Source organism: Brachionichthys hirsutus, chromosome 3, assembly GCF_040956055.1.
Source record: "Brachionichthys hirsutus isolate HB-005 chromosome 3, CSIRO-AGI_Bhir_v1, whole genome shotgun sequence".
Taxonomy (NCBI): domain Eukaryota; kingdom Metazoa; phylum Chordata; class Actinopteri; order Lophiiformes; family Brachionichthyidae; genus Brachionichthys; species Brachionichthys hirsutus.
Window position 1 is genome coordinate 9,195,738 of NC_090899.1, and position 23,593 is coordinate 9,219,330.

Sequence of the window (23,593 nt, forward strand, 5' to 3'; positions counted from 1 at the left end):
TATGGATGTTGTCGTGCCTGGTCGGAACGTTGACACCAGATGTGATTTTCAGTCGTTATTGGGGTATTCATGTAATCATAGATTTTTTTTTTTTTTTACCTGTGTCCAGATTCATGGGCGATGGTGAACGCCAGACCCAAGCCTGTGTCCTCATTAATGGTGCAGCTCCGGTACTTGCTGCACATCCCACTAATTGGAGCAAAGCCTGGCAAAAGCAGCAACACAGTTTTTAGCTCACAGTTCAGTTCCTTCATCAGTCATGACTGTATGACTACAATAACCACTGACAAGCAGTATTGATATTTATTTAATGAGAATGGGCTTCTCAGTTCTTGCAATGTAAACTGAGAGCTGTCTGTTAGATGGGAAGCAGAGGATTCACTATATTCCTCCATAATGTAAAAATATGGAATTCTGTGTGATCATTCCTACATGCAGATCAACCTCTTTCACTTCACTTTTTCACATCCCTCATCCTCTATTCAATTCTTATTTAACCTCCATTTTCTCACGTGCACCCATGATTGTGAATCGAGAAGGACAATAGCCACATCTGATATATTGGCCTGTGTTTCAGCGAGATTTTAAGCTTGTTTTCTTGTTTATTTTACTTTGGGATTTGTCAGATCGCACTGTTTTTTCCGACCGTGCACCCTCAGAGACACACTGACCTTTGAACTGTGCCTTCACAGCGACGATTGGAGCTAATGCTAGCCTCAACACTTTGAAGTCAAACGTCTGGCGTTTGAAAGACGCAGAGTGTGAGCCAATCTGTGTTTTTTCTCACAGTGCGGAAGACTGTTTGTGCTTAAAGTAGGTGACTCGGATTATTTTCCTTTTTTAATGTATTGTGATTTCAACAAACACAAGATAACTATGCTTGATTTTTTTATTATTATCAAGGTCTATTTTAATATTATAAATGTCATTAAAAAAAGAAATTTGCCCTTCTACTTGTTTAAGATTGTTACAGTCATGAAGGATTGCTGTTGAAACTCGTATTTTTTCACATCACTATTCCACAGTGGGTCAGGCTGAAAGCGGTTAATCCTGGTTTGCCTGATGGGACCCACTGTCACACCGTGTGATGGAGGACAGGGTCACTTTCCCAGAGACAAACAGAGAATATCAAATTGTGAGATTGTATTCTTGATTCTTTTTTTTTTCTAGTACTTGAACTTCACAAGAACCTTTATTTTGTCTCAAATGACACTATCAGGCTTCCTCTAACTGCATAGTTTATTTCTTGCTGAAGACTTACCAAGCGTGTCACAGGGTTCATTCTTCCAGGAGCAGATGTCGAGCCCTGTGAGGAGGATGGCGTGGTCATGGTGCCGGCCCTCTCTGCCTCCCAGCGTAGACTGCCAGTGGCAGAAGCTGTTCAGTGTGTGGTCTGCATGGTGGTTGATCACCAGGCCGTCCTGTGAGATAAAGCAGATAAAGGAGGCAGAGGGAGACACAATGTTGTCTTTATGGATGGAAGACGAGCACACAGAGCCTGATTCAAATGAGAAAAATGCAGTTTCACTGAAGTGACATTATCCTTCTCTTTCCCTTTACTTAGACAATTACCGATGAACCCACCTCATAACCTCATAGAGTGAGTGAAAGCAATCTGCTCTGGTCTTTACAGTGATGTAAGATGTTTAGACATTTGAATGATGAAAGCCACACCAAGATGTGAGAGTGGAGAAAGAAAAGTATCTCTGCTAAAATGAAAATAAAAGACATTTTTGGCATTCCTCTTCCTGATAATGGGCTTTTAAGAAATCTTGAAGAAAGCGTCTCCTGGGTCTGCTTTACCCTACTTCTTTGGTTGTGCCCAACCTGTTTGCCCTTTGCTCTTTTTGCCCTGCTTTATCGGTTCATTCCTATCCTGCACTCTGAGAATTTCCCTCTTCAGTCTCAAATACAGGGGGGTTGTCGACTTACGACAACAATTGGTTCCGAGGGTTTTGTTGTATACCGACTCGGTCATAAGTCGCCCCATGGTAAATTACCGTAAGTATATTATGCTGCGTCATAATACGGAAAACATCTGAGTAGAAAGAGAACATTTCCTCTCGGTAGACCTTGGGATTCGCTCACTCGCTTTCCAGTATGTCAGAAAAACATGTGGTAAAAAAACAACAACAAACGAGTGCAGTCGTAAAGTAGAAAGTCGCGAGTGGCATACGTCATAAGTCGACGGCCCCCTGTATCAAATCAATTAAGAAATGCTCAGTCTTGAGATGCCCCTGAAAAATCTCGGATAGATCCAGACCTTCAGCCATAAAAACAAGTATTTTCCATTCATGCTCTTTGCGAGGCTGACCTTGTGGCTGTGTGGTTTTAAGCTGACGGTGCTCAGCATGAATCTCACCTGCTCTTCATCCAGGAGTACAAGGCCCACTATTACGATATTGATGTTCCCCCCAATTGTACCATCTTTGAAGAGACTGGAGACCTGGAGAGCACACAAACAATTTTCATCATATATTGTTCTTGCAATCATTTCTACATACAATCTTTAGAATTTGTTTGTAATGTCACAAGTTTACTTTGAACCACATTATGTACTGTGTCAAAAAAAGCTCCATATTGCTCCACTACAAGATTACAGCAAATTATCATTTCTCATCAAAGTCTACCTTCATTTGATCTGAAGGCAGACTTGATCCCATATCGTATTGTAAAGAGACCATCATATTTTTGTCTATGGATCCAGTTTACTAGCACTGCTTTCAACCTTTTGAATCATACATTCTTGCAGTGTGTAAGCTAATAGAGAAGTCTGTGTCTCACCTTTCAATCCTGCAGAAATAACACACAATCCCCTTTTTGGTATTATCAGTGAGGTTTGACAGCCACAACCGCTGTTTCCAATTGAGTTTCTTATACTTACAGGGATATCTGACCATCAATCACATCAGATCTGGCTTTGAAAGTCGACTCCTGATCCCTGCTCTAGTTCCCTCTCTGTCTGTTTCCCAAGTTCTGTGAATACCTCAGGTGCCACTCAGTCAGGCGTCTTTATACACACTCTCACACTCACATTGATTCCTTACGGTCCAGTTTTTTTGCTCTTCTTCTGGACTGACTCATTTGTCGACCCACAGTTTTGATTAGTAGCTGAATCCGAGCACGTTTCTGAGGCGATCACTGCTTAGAGATCTCCTGGAACACCAGTGTTTGACAGACCGTCAGCTTTGCACAACTCAACAGATAGAGTGAATCACTGCTTTTCGAATGCCTCGTAAAAGAAACAACCCCCAGTTTCCATAGCGCTCCAGTGTTTTGTCATTCATAATATACAAGTTTTTTTTTTAAATCAGTAATTAGAATTTTTTTTGATGTCTTTCCAACCTGCCGCTAAGAAAACATAAATACTGGAATGGCATATCACTTTTAATTTTCAACAAACTATTAAATAACGTTTTTAAGAACTACAAGCACTGGCAGGTGGAGTAGGGGGGTAGTGTTTTCTATGAAACTCCATACTCTATTTAGATGCCTCCTCTGGGGCAGGATGTGACTGCTCTAACTTGGTTTCTACTAAAGGGGACTGTGTTTTCAAAATAGACAGATTATCTTTGGATTTGTCAGTCAGTCATTAAGTAGCAGAACGAGCATGACGGAATGCGCTTGCATATCAGCTGACAGGGACGGGAGGGATGCTGAGCTCACCCAGATATTCGTTTCATGTTTTCGGATGTGCTCCGTAGGATAAGTGAGGAAATGGAAGAATTGTGAGGTTTATTATGACAAGACATATAAGAACAATTTTAACATCTATTGTTTGGCAGGTAAAAAAAGAAAAGCCATGCTGGCAGCAAGTAAAGTTAGACTTTGTTGTGGCTACTGTCTTTAAATCCACTAGACTTATGAAATCCACTAGACTTATGAAATTCACTAGACTTATGAAATCCACTAGACTTATGAAATCCACTAGACTTATGAACTCCACTAGACTTATGAAATCCACTAGACTTATGAACTCCACTAGACTTATGAAATCCACTAGACTTATGAAATTCACTAGACTTATGAAAACACATTGCACTTCCCATTCGTCATGAAAATAAAAGACATCCTCTGCAGTTGTACTGAAAACAACATACTCACAATTACATACGTGCTAATGGTTAGCTAGTATGTTTTTTCATGTTCACCAGCTTAGTCTTTGGTGTTTGCAATTTTTTTTTCTTTTTTGCAAATTACCTAATTCAAAGAAACAGCCAATCCTGATTTACCAGGTATTTGCCATTAAATTCAGTATTGGAAAAATCTGCAGCTTGATCAGATGGTGGCTCTCCATGAAAAGTTGATTAGTTAATAAACAAAAAATATGAACCCAATAGCGGTACAATAGAAAACATTATCTGGGAGCCATGAATGTCTAAAACATTTGGTGCCAGTAATTTCTTCTGGTGTTACTGGCTTCCATCGTTCTAGTTCAATAGACTTCACCTCACCATATTGAGCACAGTGAGAACGTATGTGGTAATGTTCTCATGGCCGTGGTTGTCCATCATTTTCCTGTCCACCACCACCAGCATCTCCACGTTGAGCCGCTGGTTGTGCTCATTCTTCATTAACACAGCTCTTTTGTTCCTGGGACTGAACTTGTACTCATCTGGAAGGATAAAGACATCATCTCCTGGAGGTTTGGGCATGTCTGAAGAAGGCAGAATAATAGATTGTGTGAGTGAAATGTTAGCAAGCGTTATTTGCGCCATAAAAAATAGGAACATCTATAGAACAAAATGAATGAAACTCAATCATTGACACCCGCTGTCGAGCCAAAGAAGGAAGAGTGCATATTGGTAATTTAATAGCAGTCGATTACAGTTATGGTAAATATGACCCTTAATAATTATACTTAAATATTGTACTTATAGTCATAAGATTTTGTTTGTTTTTGACGCTTATAACGCAATTCTGGCATAGTATCCTTGATGATTCCGTATACTGTTAACCTGATATGTCGCTTTCCTTCTCTCTCTGGCAGCGTTATGCTGCCATTATGTAAAGTGTGTAACCAAATTATGTGGTTGTGCATTAGCAATAGCTAAACTATATCAAATATTCTGTTTAAATGAAAACTTTATGTACTCAGAAAAAATAGAAAATTGAATTTTCTGCCAGAGACCAGTGATGGTTGTTTTGAATAATATCCAACATTCAATCAGTGTGTCCCCCCCAAAAATCTATAAATCGAACAACACAAGCTTATTGTGAAAACCTGTGCATTGTTAACTCAGAAGAAAGGAGATCTAGCAATGACCTGCATTGAACTTTTATTTTCGAGCAAAAAAAAAAAAAAGCCTCACATGCCACTTGAGGTCTGTGGTGTGGACGAGTCCCAGCAGCACAAAGCTAATGCAGCTTACCAGGTCAATGCTTCCATGTTTTTTCAGGTTATCATAGAGTTCACCAATCACCGATCGCTGTGATAAACTCGTAGAAAATTTACCTACACAGTTGGAAAACAGGTCAGCGACCAAAGTGCTTTTTTAATTTTATTTAATAAAACATGGCACAGGTGTTCAGTGACATCATCCTAATGGAATGTAAACATCTGTTTGTTTTCACAAGGGATAGTCAGCTGGGTTCTGCAGGGTAACTCTGGCGGAACCAGTCCAATCCCTGCCTACCCTGTTTAATCTGACCCTTGTGACATCATCAGTGTTAACCGATCCTGTGGTAATTTCTTCAGAGCAAACATTTGTCACAGTGTAAAGTGAATATAAAAGATTTCCCTTTGCCCTTTGCCAGTCACCTCACTTATGTCACCAAAAATGTCAACGTGAATCATGAAATACAAAAAAAAAAACAACTCTGAAAGTTTACTACCCTCAGGATGATTATCCAAAGAAATGTACGATTTGCCATGGTGATCAAAGGTTACAATTGGCAGACAAGTTGAAATGCATGCAGTCACCGCATGTCTGAATTTATGCTCCACCCTGTTGTTAAGCCAGTAAAAACACAAATCTGTTCTGTCCTCATAACAAAACAGGAACTAATGATGTGTTCATGACAGCACACGTTAGCACAGAACGTGTGACTTTTAATGTGGTGTTATAAAATGATGCACCATGTGTTGCTCTGACTATGTGATCGTACGGGGGAATCTCGCAGCAATTAGAGAATTTATTATTTGCATTGATTGCCATAACATTCCAGGGTGGTGTCTCTGTGATCCTGTTACACCAACCACAGCCATATGAGGCTCGCCACTGAGAGAGTTAACCAGAAATATCAACAAATTGAACTAGTATTTTCTTTCCTCCATGACACTATTAATTCCTCAAAATGTGGCTAAACCACGACTAGGGGATAAAACCACTCATTTAACAATCACTGGAAATGTAAGAATATTTTGTCAGTACCTAAAAGTTTAAATCTGGGAGCTATGATAAATGAAAACATTCTCATTTCAGTGTCAAATGTTAAACAATGTTATTTGAGGACAAACAGCAAACATTCCAACATGGGATTTGTTTTTACAACAAAAATGTCACATACCAGTAATCTAATTTTAGAAATTCCAGTAAAAAGACTAAATATCCCTTAGGAGTGAGAAAACAGTTGAGATTAAACTCAACTGTAGAAAAAGAATCTTGTGATATTAGTCCAGAACAGATTCGTGCAGTGTCCTTCTCTTTTCAAAACTCTCCAACTTATGTCTTAGACATGTTAGAATCAGGAATATGGAATCAGGAATACTCATTTTTGACATGGTAGCAAGTTATCACAATGCTGCATGTGTGTGTGTGTGGATTAGAATGAGAAATTGCCCTTACATACATTTCTTCCGTCTCCCGCAGAAGTGTTGTCTCTGCTTCTCCCCATGTCTGTAGTCACTGCGATGGCCGTCGCCATTCATCTGGTGCCTGTGATCGTTGCTGTTGTTATCATTATCTGTGTGCCTGTGTGATGTTTGATGAGATGAATCTGTGGATCTCTTCTGAAGCGCCCGAGGATCATGGCTCCTCTCTTCGGTCCGGGAGGCCCCGTTGCTCTTGTAGAGAATGTGTGGCTGATGACTGGAGGGTGCTGTGAAATTCTCTCTGTGGGCGAGGCTGCGGGACACGGGTCTCAGGAAGTAGTCTGCATCCGAGGTTCTGATCAAACCTGACTAGAGGCACAACAGAAGGTTCTATTAGCTTTGCAGCAACCACTTCAAATGGGAACCCAATGCATGGCTTTACAGCTATTTGCCCAGCCTTTCCCTACAATTATGTAATAAAGTATTTGACAGTAGCTTGTAGAAATAGTATTATATGCACCCCAGGGGGTAAATACAACAATTTAATCATTTATTACAAACAACACAACAGCGATCTCCAGTTTTAGCCTCACAATGTCTCCCTTGACTCCTCTTAACCCCTCTGTGTTTCATTTCTTCATGTTCAACATCTGTTTTGCCATTCAGGGTCAGATTTGATGTCAGCAGAATCTAAAAAGGACTAAGTTTCAAACAAAAAGGCTGGTGGAAGGATAGAAGGAGGAGGTCTCTCCCTTCTAAACCATGAGAGTTCTCAGGGTTTAGGCATTTGTTTAATATTTACATTACATTACACTCTAAACAAACAGGAATAAAGTATTATTCCATTACAATATGAAATACATGCTTTTTAATAATGTTCTGAATATTTTTCGCACTTAAACTGCCAGTATGAGGGTCTCACCAGTGCCTTTTTTCCTCTTTATTCAGGGAATAAACGATGGGAAAGCCCAGTATACATTTCTGAAGGTTCCACATAGCTTTTCTTTTATCCTCATTTGCTCTAACTCAGACACACGGAGATTTCTTTCTCTTGCTCTCTGCCTCTCTATTTGTCCGTCTCAGTCTCTCCAAACATACACCACATCTGTGTTGACAGTCAACTGGCATGTGCTTGAAGTGTTACTGTTCTTGGCAGACACAACCGTTTCCTTAAAATATAGTACGTTTAATTGTCTAAACCTTTAACTGTGAGTAGAGTGTGAGATCCTTTGTCATTGCGGCTGCCCTCCTGTCAGAAACTGATACATGTGTTTGGTCCAGGGTCAGTTTGTGTGACTGCCTGAGCGCAGCAGAGAGCAGATGTGTTTATGGGTAACAGAACAACTTGAACTTAAAAGGTGGGGAGGCTTAGATCACAAATGCACATTTTTTGTGACTACCTGTGTGTGAAACTGTTGCAATCATTCAACCCAGCAGAAGCAGACCTTTGTCTGTAAAGTTTTAGATGAACGCTATCATGATCCCATTTCATCATCTATTTCTGGCCTCACCTTAATTGACAGCCTGTTAAAAGTGCTCTGACTGTATTAAGCTTTTGGCAGAAACGGAGATAGTCATCACGACTCTCCGGATCAATCCCCCACCCCCTTCTTTTGTCCACCTACGTTGTACATATAATGTGTCTTTTTAATTTATTGTTATTTTGCATCTGTGGAGTAATTTATTTTTATTTTATTGGTATTGTTAAATGCAGATGGTTTATGTACTAAGGACTTCCAATGGAAACAAGACAGCAAGGTTTTTTTTTAAATGCTCCTCTTAGACAGGATGTTTGACTGTACTTGTACTGTAATACATTCTACTGTTTGACTGTACTTGTACTGTAATACATTCTACTGTTTGACTGTACTTGTACTCTAACATTCTATCTCATAAATATATTCATCATCATCATCTCGATTTTAAAAATGATGAACTCTGGTTTACTCTGACAAATGCTATATAAATATGGGCATTCAACTGCTACATAATCTGAGGCAATAGCAGAAAGAGATCTGGCGCAAGGATTTCATTGTAGTTCTTGTGAAATATAGTCCCCCCCCCCCATGTTGGGAATACTTGCTCAAATCCCACTAAGTTTCATGTCCTGACAACAAGTCCGTGGAGAACGGTTGTTGTTTACTGATGTTTCTGTGTTTGGTAATGACCATTTCCCACAGGATAGAAACTGGCAAACAAAAAAAGAGCAAACTCAGCAATGCATAAATATTTTTGGAGACAAATTTACAGGTTAGAATATTTTTGACCCAGCAGTTATGACTATGATCTTTTAGACCCATAAACAAAAAAAAAACAATAAATGCTTCATAACTAAGTCATGAAATCTTAGACAGTAATTGTTGCTTCATCCTTCCTTTCATTCTTTGTGTTCTTCACCATTCATGACAATGATGTGTTAACTGTTAACGACAGATCCTGATGCACGTGGCAGTTTTCTTCAAGGAACAAGAAAGGAGAGAGTGGACAATCCATTATTCAGAAAAAGAGAGAGGCTTTCAATGCATTACCACCTTCCTCTATGCTGTAGCTTGCTTGCCAATGGTCAAAAAGTAATCCTTTGTCATTTGATCATTGGCTAAAATCACATGTGACAACTGGTGCGTGATCCTGTCACCCACATGGCGGCCGCCCTCGCACTGTGTAATCACAGGCGATTGCCATAATTTGGTGCCAAGTCAGGCCTCTGACCTGAGCTGCACTGAATTAACCTTGAAAAGTTCTCATGCAAAGAACTGATCCTGTCTCGGTGGGTGGTTTGTGTGAGTTGTGTGCATGAGCGTGGAACGCAAGCCACTCCCTATGATATTTGACCAAAAGGTCAGTAAATAACTTTCAAAATGTACTTTTTTTTATGCAATGTTTTTTGTAACTACGAGGACACAGGGCAGATAAAGAAATCTATGGTGGACAGAGAGAACCATGGGACTTTACACCTAGAGTCTGTAGCGTTAACTGTTTAGTTAGGACCTGTTGTATAGCCGTTCAATGCTCACAATGCTCAGATATACATCAAGGAGTATCAGTTCAGAAAAAAATTTGCATTTACTGTACAAAGTGAGCTTCTTATACTGCCAAACACCATCAAACTCATGTAGCAAGAAACCTCCAAACATGGCTTCTCTCACTGTTGTTTACTTCTGCATGTGATGCACTATTCACAGCAGTATCCAGATATGTGCATGCATGCAGCAAACAATTCCACAGTAAACTTTTTAAAAGGTGATGCAAACTCATTCAAAGCATTGCAAGTTTTAAGGATTGCGGTATGTCAACAAGCATGGATGAATCACGATGCTCCGGATAGCCAAGGCTGCATTTCAGGATGACCTCTCTTCTGTGTCTCTCCATCGTTCGCACGTTAGGCTCTAGAGTTTCTTCAGATGCTATGCATGTGAGTTCACAGAGAGCTGAAGTAGTTTAAAAAGAATGAGTGGCAACAATGTTAATAACATTAAGGCGATGGCATGAACAAATCTATTTCAAACTAACGTGATATTTTCAGTTCACAGTTCCTGGCTACATGTTCAGTGATCATTAAAGTCGCTGACTCCACTTTAATTCTGCTGAGAATGTGATGTCAGTGCATCTGCTTTGATCTTTCTTTTCAACATCAGTGCTGGTTTTTAGGCTTTGTGTTGTCCTGATGACCGGTGAAAAACAACATTCACTGGCTGTCCTATAAAGTATGCCAAAAGATATTCTAAAGAAAAAAAGTGTTCCGGAGCTCTTACTGTTTCTTGATGAGGTTTGAATACCAGAGTGCCTCAGCAAATATGTGATTCATCACTCTTATAGACTGTTTGTAACCACTCTACGTCCTGTTCTTGAATATGTAGTAGAACAGGGATGAATTAACCCTACAAGCTGAAGAGAGGGCTGTACTGTGGTTAAATCTAACGTGCATGCAGACATGCAGAATGACAACTGTCTATTTCTTTACCACCTTAGTAAACCTTATTAAGGGTTTTCCCAACTTCATTATTTCTGCACATTTCTATAAGCAGGGATGGACTACCAGTATGTCTTTTGTTTGAGGCTCTGTCATCACATGATTCACGGGTCGGGCTCCAACCTCTTATTTCCTCTCACATGCGCCTGCTGTCAAATTGGCTGGAGTGAACGGTTTCTCCTCCAGATAAACTAATGACCTCTGGTGTTCTTCTATGAATACTGTCTGCGTGTTTTGTGTTCTTTGCTTCAGATATTCAATCCATGATGTTGGTGATGTATTATAACTTGTGCTGGTATGTTCTATGTTCTTCTAAATCATGCTTATTATTATAAATATTGTGCAGATTAAGCTTTTATGTGTCATACTGCCTTTGTGGTTTTTATCCTTTGTTTAAGACATTCAATCCAGATGTTGATGCTGAATTGTTAGCTTGTGTTGGTATGTTTTAAGTTAGTCTAAATCATGCTAATTATCATAAAAATGCGTGCAGAGTGAGCTTTGATTTACAAGCTGAAACATAAGTAAAACGTGTTCAGAAATGTGATTTTAAACAAATAAATATGCAGTCTTTTTGTCTTCCCAAGCATAGAAGGCTACATAATCATTCAATCACATCATTCAAATTTATTAGGATAAGCCCCTTGAGATGAGCATCTCAGCTTTGAAGGGTCCCACACAATCAGTATGCAACAACAGAGAAGTGAAAAATATCCGGCTGTCTCTAATCTGTCATTTCTGCAGTTTCCAAGTCGAAGCCTGACCTCATGAAAACAACACGAATCCACTACTACATGTCATTTTGTAAGGGAACCACAACGTAAGGGGATTAGGTCAGTTGGTGCCTTTCCTAAATAGTCAAAGTCACCACACACACACTGTGTGGATGAGGTGCAAATAGCAGTCATAAAATTCTGAAGCACTACTTGGGAGGGCGCAAAACAGCTGGACTCTCTGGAGTCAGATGCATCCAGACAAGCAGTGACAGGAATGATGGAGGGGGCAGGAGGGAAGGTAAAGCATTCAGCGCATTACAAGGTGCACCTGACTGTGGGCTGTGTGTAGCTCTCCCCTTCATTCTGTCCACCCCTCTGCCGTAGCTAATGCAGAACAGAAGAGAACAAAGGCTTACCAAGGCCTCCAGTTTATTACTTAGATCTTTGGTTGAAATTTGCTTTTGATTTGAGTCCAAATATAAGAGAAGATTAGAGAGTTCAGTTACTGATTAAAAAAAAAAAAAAAGCATCACTAGAATTTATCATCATATCTATTGTTCATAACATTCATTCATAATATTTCTATTGATCTCATTTTGACATATTGTTTCTTTGTTTTTGGTTCATCAAGAACCGATTCCATGACTGCAGCATCTCTAGGAATTGAAAGCAGGTGCTTATTGTAAAATCAGGACTCTGACATCGCTCTTAATCACTTAGCTGCTTCACTTCAAGACGTACCTCGGACATCTGTTCGCTGGCTGTGCTAAACACATCAAACAAACTGGAGGTCTATCAAATTGGACAGAAAACTACTTCCAGTCTCCCTTTTTTTTTCTTTTACATAATCTGCTTTGTATAAATGAGAAAAACCATACATGATTTTAACAAATAGTAAAGCTGCTAACATTTCTTTGAAATAGTTTGATTGATCCAAATGTATGTTTTGAAAACTGATGATAGCAAGACACCAAGACCACACTGCCTGCTTTTCAAAGCTTCATCACATCAATCAACGTTTTTCCTCATTTATTCTTGGAAATCCCAGCAGTGGGACGAGTCTGCGGCGTTCTATTATTATTTCTACTACAAGACCCGAGGCAAAAAGCCGCACCCATCCTTTTACAAGAGGAAATACACGACCTCCAAGTGATTTATACTGGGAGAAATCTTAGCATTTCCCTTTGGTACAAGGGGGCATTAGATGTCTGAGTGCAATTTGATTAGATAGATGATGCATATAAGCAAAGCTCAAAGGTAATGTTGTAGAATTTAGGCAGAAAAATAAAATAAAATAAACAGAAACATAGCTAGAATTGCCCCTTATTGGTGTTTATTTGATTACAGCGTGAGAGACAGTTACGTCATATTTATAAAGGACATTTACTGAGACATCACACTAAATCCACCCCCCAAAAAAGTAGTCTTTACAAGAGACATTCAATTTGTACAGGAGTCAGCTGTTACCTGTTCTATATTACCATCAACCTAAACCATGTGGACTGTATGTGCACAGAAAAATGTTCTGCCAATATGTAACTGATGCAAGCAGGTAACTGTTTCCAGTTTTTGGTAGCATGACAGACTCCAAGTTCACAACGCGCAGAGTTGACAGTTACGCTAGCAGCTTTGTAGGGCTGCATTAAAGCAAAGCAGAGTTTTTAGATCAGAGTATTAACATTCTCAAAATTGTAAGGCTGACATGCTAAAGTTAAGGAAATGCATTTGTTTCCATATTTAATAAATTAACCAGCATATTGACTTTTAGCATGCTGCTATGAATGGAGTATTGATTTAATAATACCAAAGAACTACACTTTTGACCCAATGATTGCCATAAATTACATGTTAAGGCATCACCAAATTCACAAATGTTTTTCCTCAGTGGATTTCAAATCTTTTTGCACATTTTTGTTCTAATTTATGTATTGTTTGATTTGAGTCTGGAGCAAGAAAAAAAAGTGGTGAAAGAGATGGGCTGACGCGCAAACCTGACAAACCATATGGCAAAGAAATCCCACATACAGAGAAATAATAATGATTCATTCACTCCCCACCCCCCAACTCGCTCGTGCTGATAAAAGCCAGACTTAAGAGGATTACGCTCCAGCATTAAGTCAGCACTGAGGAGGACCAGCTTTATGATCTCCTCCTTCATGTGTGTCACTGTGCAGTTTTTTAAAATCCAATGACAGGTCAGCAGAGTCGGTGGGACTGGTCTGCTTCTCATATTCCACATGATACAGTTGAAGCCAGACATTCACTGTCACGGCTATCGATCCTGCTTCCTCTTGTCAATATTTACTTTCCTCCTGCCAAATAGAAACCTGACCAAAGTGCACGGTCTGCTACGAGTTCTCAGGTGGCCTGGTGAACTTTTTTGCTGGGTTTTGACCGGTCATAGTGGTGCAATCTGGAACATTCATTCATTCATTTTCTTAACCGCTTTCTATGAAATCCGGGTGATGGGATCTACTGGAGCCTATCCCAACAGTCAACGGGCAACCATGGTCAGGCCGCCAGTTCATCGCAGGGCCACATGTAGACAGACAATCATTCACACACACTCGCACCTACGGACAATTTGGCGTAACCAATCCACCTAAGTTGCATGTTTTTTGGAGGCGGAGGGAAACTAGAGAACCCGGAGAGAACCCATGTGGACACTGGGAGAACATACAAACTCCTCTCAGAAAGGCCCCGAGTTGGAATTGAACCTGTGACCTTCTTGCTGCGAGTGTACCACTGTGCTACCCTGCTGCCCACAATAATCTGCATGGCTGCATCATATCTTATTATATTTGGTACTTTGGTCACATTGCATAAGCCTATACAGTTGTAAAAACGTGCAGCTGGTTTCATGATAAGACTGACGCTTTGTGAGAAACAAACTATCTTTTGCTTTCCCCAGGAGTCTTTCTGACTGCAGTTTCATAATTTGCAATAAAAAAGATACACTCTGCTTGATGCACTGGCCCAGCCTCAGTCGTGAGAACCACACTCGCCACACAAGACACACACACACACATCTCAGACACAGCAGTAGCTTTCTAGTATAAATCTACACAGAAACCCTACCAAGACAAAAACACTTAAAGTTCATGCAGAAATGTCTTTGGCGAAAACAGCTTCAAAACAGTAAAAGTCATTGACTTTGTTTTCTCCTGCAGTCCTTAGCTTGCAAAGCTTCTCTGAGTGCTCTCAGGGGAAGAAGGGCGAGACTGGCCTTACTATTTATCATGGAGTTTCTCTTTCTGCTGCCTGCTCACGCCAGTGACTCTTGGGCTCTAATCGAACATGTTTGTACGTGAGCTCAGGACCGAGAGGATTACTGCGTATTCATACGGCCTTTTGTTCTCTTGTCCAGCCTGCTTAGAGGAATATTACAGCACTTGGGGTCTTGAGCTGCTTCACTCAGGCTTAATGTCATTCTTACAGTAATGTCTCATTTACTTTCCTGCAGAAGAAGAGGACCACCAAGGCAAAATAATTTATTCAGCCAACGTTCATGGAACAAGAAAAACTAGATCCAGGTGCGTGATTTAGAATTTGGACAGTTAAAAATATTAGCCCCCATCTTGATCATGAAGTTTTTCTGAGAAAAAACTGGATGTAGAAGAAAAGAAGTGAAAAGAAAACTAAACCTCCCTCCCAAGCACCAACAGGTGAGCTAATCCTAGGCTCACACACTCAGTCTAACATTAAATACACCTTCATCTGTTCAGTTTTGGATTTAGGTATCAGTTTATTAGTTGTGTGCTTTTCAAAGTTTTAAATATAATATGAACACTACTCACAGGTTATTTTGCTACATATCCTCTCTAAAGAATTTTGCACACAGTCAGTTCCTTCAGCTGCCCGCTGTAGCAGATCTGCAAATATGATTTCTCTTCAGTCAAGGACCTCATAAAATCCATGCAAATGACATCATTTAGGGCTAAGACATTTTTAAAAATGTATGACCATCTGCATGTGTTGCCATAGAAACTGGTAAAACACATGACTAAATATAAAAGGCCAGAACATTATTTTAATATGCATATCTTGGGGATTTTCTTGGTCGATTGCCCAAACTGAATGACGAGAACAGATAGATTAGATGATTGTAATGTGCATTCAATGAACTAGAACTGGGAAGAAATTCCTTTACATCACTTGTCAACTTAGACAGTGGGCTTGGAAGTTTGGAAGATTTTATTATTTTCATCTCAGTGTCTAGCATTTGTTTGGTTTTTGTTTGTTTGTTTCTGTCTGTTAGGATTGCTCAAAAAGAAAAAAAGAAAAATGGATTTTGCCGAACATATTTGCAGATGTAAGGTATATTTATATTCATAAGGTGTATTTATATTTATATAGCTTTAATTCCGTGTTTTCTAACCCTTAGGATTCAATCCAGATCTGATCGGGGATCTGTCTCTCTCTGTCACTAATTCTTTGTTTATATTATCAGTTCTTGTAGGAAGTCTTAAATCTCTTAAAACTGGCTCCAAGGCTCACAGTTGTTTCAAGATCAGTGATTGATTAGAATCCTCACTTGACAGCCATATCAGGCAGATGCTTTCAAAGTACTATAGGAAAGTAACCGAACCTCAATACTTTATCACTGATGGAAACATGCAGCAATCAAAATCTGACTCATCCCGTCCCTCGGCTTAATCAACATCCTACCACAGACTGACATGTTCAGACTCACCATCCCCATGCACGTGGACAGCGCTACAGAAGAGTTGACCTTTGACCTCAGTGACCCCTGGTAAAAGCAGAGTTCATCTTGGTGGTAGGCCCTCAGGCTCTTGGTGGCATTTTTTCCCAGGACCTGGACGGTGAAGCCGGGTGCAATCAGGCTGTCTGAGGCCTCCCTCAGCTCCATATGGAAATCTTGCCCCAAGCCACTCAGGCGGAAGTGGACCGCCGTGCTGTCACCATCGTTTGATGAGTCTGTGTCTGCAGTCAGGGATCTGCGTTGCCTTTTGCGCTGGTGGTGGGCAACTTCGTGAGAGATGTAAACACCTTGGTGGTTGACTTCATACGGAGATACAATCTCATATTCTAGATGAGATATGAGAGCATAGAAGAGAGAGAAAAAAGGAAAATGTAATATTTGAATGTGTAGAATATTTGCAAAATAACAAGAGAATTATCTTTTAATATATCCTTGATGATATTTGTGTGGATGCAGCTTGGCACAAATAAAGAACACTGTGGCCAGTCCTCACTAATGTGCTCTGTCAACACCATTTAGGTTTAGGGTAATAGCTTGAATCAGCGACCATCGGGTTAAAAAAACAACAAAAATCTCAAATGATACCCTTTTACCTTCCTATGTACATTTCCCTTGACCTGCCACATATATTTTTGATGGTCAAGGTCAAGAAGGAATTACAAGAAAGGGACGAGTTTAGACAATTCTAACTCAGGCCCTTTATCAGAGAGTGAATCATGTTTGACCTCGAGTTTTACTAGTTTTTACTATAACTCAGGCTGGAAAACGGCTGGTCATAAAGGTAGTGTGGTGGTAGTTCACAGGCCGGGCCTCTTACAGCCATTAAATGTCTAAAAGCGCTGCGACCACAGAGACTAACAGGTCCTCCCCCAAAGGTCAAACTGAGAGAACTGATGCTTGAAACTACACCAACATTGTTCAGGAGGAACTCATGACAGCAGTATCTATGGACTTACCTACTAAAGGAGTGAAACATGTTTAAAGAGTGAAGAGTGTCACTGGATATATTACAGGGTGTTTGAGGCCTTGCATGCTGAATGCATAAAAAACTTATAAAATATATTGCTTCCAGTTTAACTTATCCGAGAAGAGTTTCACAATAACTTTTGCCACTGTGGTGGGGCCTGAATGCTTCAAATGGGAGCCTGGTACCGTAAGCCATCACAGGTCATGAAACATAATGCACTTTTGCTGTGGGAATAATCACAAAACAAACACTTAAAACAATGTCATGATTGCTTTTGTGACGATATTGTGGTGTAGCGGCCTTTGCAAATGCATGCGCTCTTAGAAGCTGATGCGTGTTGTATTTAGCAGCTTAAGTGCACAGAAATAACAGCAACGTAGGACTTACAGTCAACGAGGGCCATTCTCAGTTACTGTAGTATAACCTGCTTTAAGCAACCCAGAATGATGAGTAAATATAGCTCAGCGACAGACATGCTTTGGCAGAGGTGCATCATGCAGGGTGACAGACAGTGTGTCATCACTGGCAGCGCGAATGCACAAAGATTTGAACTTCGCTCTTTATTTATGAAGAACAGCCCACAGCCGCAACACGGCAAATACTTATTAGCTGATGCATTTATTTAAAGCATTCACTTTAAAACCTTCCATTAGCATGGCTGCACATGCATTGCATTGGGGGGGGGGTCCTTCTCTGATGCTTGATTAGTTACAGGACTGCAAAGAGCAAACACATATTTCAAGTGTCAAGACTGTTCGGTGCAGACACTTAGGAGGAAGCAAAAAAGGGTCTTCACCATCTTTGTCATTTTGTCCACCGACCCCCAACACACACAGTCACAACCAGTCAATTGTGTTTGTTCCGCCCTAACTCAAAAACCAGCTGCAGTGACCCATGTCTGAGAGTACACAAACAAAAGAGCCTGCGGGAACAGCGCACCGGCGCAGGCATGCACGCGCACGAGACACACACACACACACACACACACACACACACACACACCATGTCTGATGTACAGAGACAAGATCTTGTGTTGGATAGTTTGTTGGTTTAGTGGCTCCTGAGTGCCATTAGTGCCGATAGGGGCTTTAACCAATGGGTGCCTTGGCTTAAACTTAACAAAAGAACATGTGAACTCTTTCCTCACTCAGCATCACTATATGACTGCTAAACACATTAACACTGAGCAATAGTTTTTAAAATGCTAGCTGTGAGATGATCCGAAACAGAACTGAAGGCTTAAATTCACTTCTGTTTCAGATCATCTCCACATGTCTCCAGAGAATGTCTTGATATTTGTTTATTTGTTTACGGATCTGGTTTTCCTGGTAACATAAAAAAACCGAATGAAAGAATCTGTGGGAAATTTCAGTGCCAAACATTTGCTGACTCGGCACACTACATGGGGTTATATTCTCAAACTAAGACCAGATGAAGATCTGGCACTGACTTCATTCACTAATTACTGTAATGACAGCATAGCTACGGCGTGAAACAGTACATCTTCACTGGGAGCTCTGGAGACACCCCAATTATAAAAACTCATAAAACAGTGTTGACATAAGGAAGCCATATTCATTAAGCAGTTCTTTAATGTCACATATTGATACTATTATCTCAAAAGCTTATTGTTCATGAAGGGCTCCAGAAACAATTCAGTTTGTATTCAAAAGTCCACAGTTGCTGTATTTTGCTGTGGATCCTAATTGAGCTCCTCTGCAGCAGCCTGCATTAATGGCTCTGTGTCAGGCTGCAGGCTGCCCCCTAGCGGTGAAGAGAGGTAACACAGCGCAGGTGAGCGGCTTTTGATGCCGATTCCCCCAGTGGGATACGGTGGATGCCTTGGCTTTCAATGCTCATAGACGGATCACAATGAACTCTCCGACGGTAAACACAGTAACACAAACACGAATAACACGTGCGGGAAAAAAAAAACACTCAAGCATACCTGTGTGTTGAGGTAAATTAAGATCCCGGAGCAGAGCAGATGCTTCTCGAGGAGATTCAGAACTGTCTTTGTTATTGTTTAACAGCAAACTCTGCAGGGGAGGAAATGCAGTCGTGCTTAACGTCTCCTGCAGAACATCACGGACAACAATTGGCACTCATGTGAAGTGTTGACAACTTTATGTGCGTGCAGGGACGGCGGATATAATGCGACTGACTTACGCTGCTCAGCGGGAAAAAGCAAAAGACATGGAAAAGAAGCAGCATCCAGTGTCTCCACTCAGCACCAATCTGCGGGAAAGCCATCTCCCGTGGGGCAACTTCAGGTAAAGGCTGCAGCTCAAACCACGCAGGCACCGGGCCAGCAATCCCATGCGGGGGCTCCAACAAACCAGTCCGGCAGCAGCAGCAGCAGCAGCAGCAGCAGCGCGCACGTTTGCAAGGGCCCGAGGTGGATGGAACATCCACGCGCGTCAGCTGCAGGCGTGTTCCCTCTGTGCCGCTCTGGTCTCCGCTCAGCTGCAGGCATTACCGGACTTAACTCGCTTGAACCCAAATCCTGTCTCCGGGCAAGTCATTTTCTTTTATTCCACTCAGACAATCCGACCAGAATCCAGCGTCTCTCTCTCTCTCTCTCTCTCTCTCTCTCACTCCCTCTCTCTCTCGCGCGCGCTCACTCTCTGGCACATTATTCTCCCTCTCCCTCTCCCTCTCCCCAGTGACCCCCGCGGATCATTTTGACTCCCAGTGAAATCACGTGGCTGTCTTAAATGCGCCGCGTCTCGTCTTGGCAGCAACAGCAACTTCTCGCTCCGAGTCCCGCTCAGTTTTCCCTCGGGAGCGCTGCATGCGCGCAGGACTGTGCCGAGTGCCGTGTGCGTTTTGAGGAGTGGGTGTGGGTGTGGGTGTGGGCGGTGGTGGGGAGTGTGTGGTGCATGCAAAGCCTGCAGCCAATCACATCTGACACCTGTGCTGAGAGATGAGTTTTTGTATCTGCCGCTCAGGTTGCAGGAGGAAGAGAAAATGCGTGGAATGCGCTGTTTCTAAAGCAGCTCCACTTCCTATACATCTTGAAGGGAGATTGATAACTGCTCTCCATCAATGTATTGATAATGTATGTAAAGGTGTGAGACGCACAGGAAGGAGAAAGACAGTTCTAATTCACTATTCTGGAGCTTAAAAGTGATGGTGGAGATTAAACCCCGGGATGGGTTATCAGTAATTTGGGATGGATTACAGTTTGAAATGTATAACCTTTGCCTGTGTTTAATCCTCTCATCACCCCCCCCCCCCATCTCTCCTGTATTCCGCAGCTGCACCGATAGGCCGCATGCCAACACTTCCAAACTCCCCACAATCATTCATGGAAGTGCTTCATAGCAGTGTGGGAGCCAACAGATTGGGAGCGCTTGTTTCATATTTCTGCAGTATTTCAACCCTTCTAAAAGCAAACCAGATGAGTTCTCTGTTTCGTTGCAGATGAAATAGACGTGTCACAGTTAACAGCGTGATCTTTTGGCACCAAGTCAGAACATCAGAGAAGGGAATAGGAGTTGATTGTAAACAGGCTGGTTAATTAAGTTCATTCCTTTCCTTTTTAACTAAACCCTCTGTTCAACACGTGTCAGTGTGCAACAAGCACAAGGCATGTGTTTTATGTCTTTATGCTAAGACTAATGGAATCAAATGTCGGGAACATTTTACAACATTTAAATCAGTTTGTCAACATATCCGAAGTGCTGACATCTATACGTATGCTGGACAAAATAAGTTCAGTGTTCAGCAAAGTTGTACTTTAGTTTTTCGTATGGCCTATAACTCACTATAGAGAGTGAGGCGAGAGGAGATGCCCACAATTGTAATGAGTAGATGGACGTCACAGGAACAAAGGGTTCACAGAAGAACAGGACAGCATCTCAGCTCTCTGTGACATTCTGTCCTTTGGGTCCGTGTCTTAGCATTTAATGCATCCTGTAAACAGTCTGAGTTGTGTTAGAGAGGCTGTCATACACGGAGGATTCATTTGTCAAAAGAGTCAACAAGGGAATAAATGAGATAATAAATGAAACCTCATTCCGGCTGATTCTAGTACAGTATTTCCAGATTTTTGCTGAACTTTGGTGATTCTGCATTTAATCAGTGATAAAAGACAATCCTTGCCATATGTATGGAGGCCCAGGAAGTCTGTTTAGAGTGTCAGCTGCTGCAGAAATTATATCACCCCTTCCATCCTCCTGCATTAATACACACACACACCCTTGATGTACACACTATGCAATGCAATACTCACTCTACACATATGTGCTATGATGTAAATGATAATCTGTCTTATTAAATCTTCACTAAATGCACACAGCTCAGAGGACAATGTCCCAAGCTTTGACCGAGAGCAGCCTATATAGCCTCATGCTATAAGGCTATAGCGACAGTCTTACAGCACTGAGCATCCTTGTGTGCGGTACGCAGGTAAAGCCGATTAAGAAGTAAAGATGCTGTCATTTTTGAAGAGGTTGGGCATAAAAGACTGTTCCAAAGGGAGCCCAGCTGCTTTTGAGTGATCTGACCTCTGAACCTCTGAGCTCATACCTCTCAGTCTGTCTGCTTGTCTGTCTCCCTGCCTGTCTCACTTGTAGCTCAACAGTGTGCCTGCCTGGCTGTTTTCAATAACATCTGTGGATGTAGAAAGACAAAGAGCTGGCACATAAAAGGATCTCATTCCTCCCTTCCCATGCATTTCTGCACACTGAAGCATGTCGTGTCACACATATAGTTAGTGTCAGTTTTCATTAGGCACGTTCCACAGAAGAGGGTTAGCGTTAACTAGTGAACTTTGAACATGCTGTTTGGCAGATTTTGTCACCTTTGAATAGGCTTGCTGCTTCCTTCTGTTTTTAATCTATATGTTAACCAATGTTAGCTGGCTGCTAGTAGTAGTGTCATATTCACCGTAACTATATGTGATTGTTGTTGATTTTCTTACTTAAGTTTGAGCAAGACAGTAAAATACATGCATGTCCCAGAAATGGCAAACAATTTTTTTTTAAATGTCAAAGTATTTTTTTCAGCCTCAGTCTCTCCAGGTAGCTTTCGCTCCATAATTAGCTGTCTAAAATTGCAACAAAGATGACATAAGGGTGAGAGTGCATGAGAGCGCATGCTTGTGGTGAGAATATGCATGTTTTTGGGCATGCTCTCATATGATTTATGTGCATGTCTTGTGCGTGTGCATGGATCTGTGCATGTGCTTGTGTTACAGTCATTGTGTGTGTGTGTGTGTGTGTGTGTGAATAGCAAGCTGACAGCAGCTGTAAAATTCCTCTCTGAGCATCACAGAGGGGAGGCTGATGGGAGCTGACAGGGAGCAGGAGTGAAGGGAGGTGGGAGAGGAAGATGAAGGTGGAGAAGAAATGGCGGTTGCCAGCTAGTTTGATGACTGAAAGTTCAGTCAGGCTTTGCAGAAATACTGTACTACTGTCGAAGAATACCGATGCCTTTACTATTGTTGTCTTGACCTTATTGAATGCAATGCACGCATGCTCCTTGGATGCATCAGCTCCGAGTGAATAAACATTTTTCCCTAAATATTTGCAGATGGTGCAGATTCTTTTTTTTTTTTACTTTAACATTTTAGCCTTTGCTGGAGCTACTCCCTGCAGTCCCGTTTCTGTTTTACCTTAGATTTTAAAAGACAGTTTATATCATTGTACTTTAATGTAAAGGTCAAGTAAATACATACAAATAAAAAAAGGACAAAGTTACTGGTGAAGAACAATGAATTCTATTCATTTTATAATCATGTTTGGAAATAAAATATGCAAACATAAAAGCCATACTGGTCTCATTTATTGGAGTTGAGAAGAGAACACAGAATATTGTTTCCACAAAGAAAGAGACACATCCCCAGGCATACTCAAAATTCTCCACTAAGGAGCAAGAGTGGAAAGAAGTGCAGGGCTAGATCCACAGATATTATACAGAACAGCATTGTGACAGCAGCCAAACTGAATACTGAATACATGTGAGCATCAACACAAATCAGGATGTGTGAAAGAGTAAATTTAAGGACAGAACCAGCCTCAAAGCCAGAAGTAAAATCAAAATCAGAGTCTGTCGGCCAGTTTACAGAATGTCAAAGATCCAAGGAGAATCCTAATGGGGATAAACATAAAATAATCTCAGTGAAGTATTTTACTGGTACGGTAGATATGGTAGAAACTGTTGGGTTTCTTTCTTTCTTTCTTTCTTTACATATCGAGCTCTGCAGCACAGAAGAAAGGCACCAAAACAAGTTACGTCTAGAGCACATTGAGTCTGCAACAAAGTTTCCTGACTCCTGATTTAATAATAATAATAATAATAATAATAATAATAACCATTCAAATATATATTGTAAGTGTTATTAACTGGCACTATTATGTAAATCAGGCCAGTTCTATTTGTGATCTACAGCAGCAACCAGTAAAACCCCAGCATTTTGGTACTATCAGTTATTTTGCACAGGAAAGCAGATTGTTAG

General features: G+C 41.0%; 1 protein-coding gene across 1 annotated transcript in view; it reads right to left on the bottom strand.

Moving 5' to 3' along the window:
* The window catches only part of LOC137915438 (A disintegrin and metalloproteinase with thrombospondin motifs 16), a 44,529-nt gene extending 25,146 nt beyond the window's left edge, over positions 1-19,383 (bottom strand). Inside the window, exons 1-8 of the mRNA XM_068758732.1 lie at positions 19,300-19,383; positions 19,079-19,169; positions 16,134-16,489; positions 6,793-7,123; positions 4,455-4,657; positions 2,363-2,446; positions 1,262-1,421; positions 100-205 (exon numbers count right to left, since the gene is read on the bottom strand). Of these exons, the coding sequence (XP_068614833.1) occupies positions 100-205; positions 1,262-1,421; positions 2,363-2,446; positions 4,455-4,657; positions 6,793-7,123; positions 16,134-16,489; positions 19,079-19,169; positions 19,300-19,383 (1,415 nt within the window). The remainder of the gene's footprint in view (positions 1-99; positions 206-1,261; positions 1,422-2,362; positions 2,447-4,454; positions 4,658-6,792; positions 7,124-16,133; positions 16,490-19,078; positions 19,170-19,299) is intronic.
* Between the last annotated feature and the right edge of the window lie 4,210 nt (positions 19,384-23,593).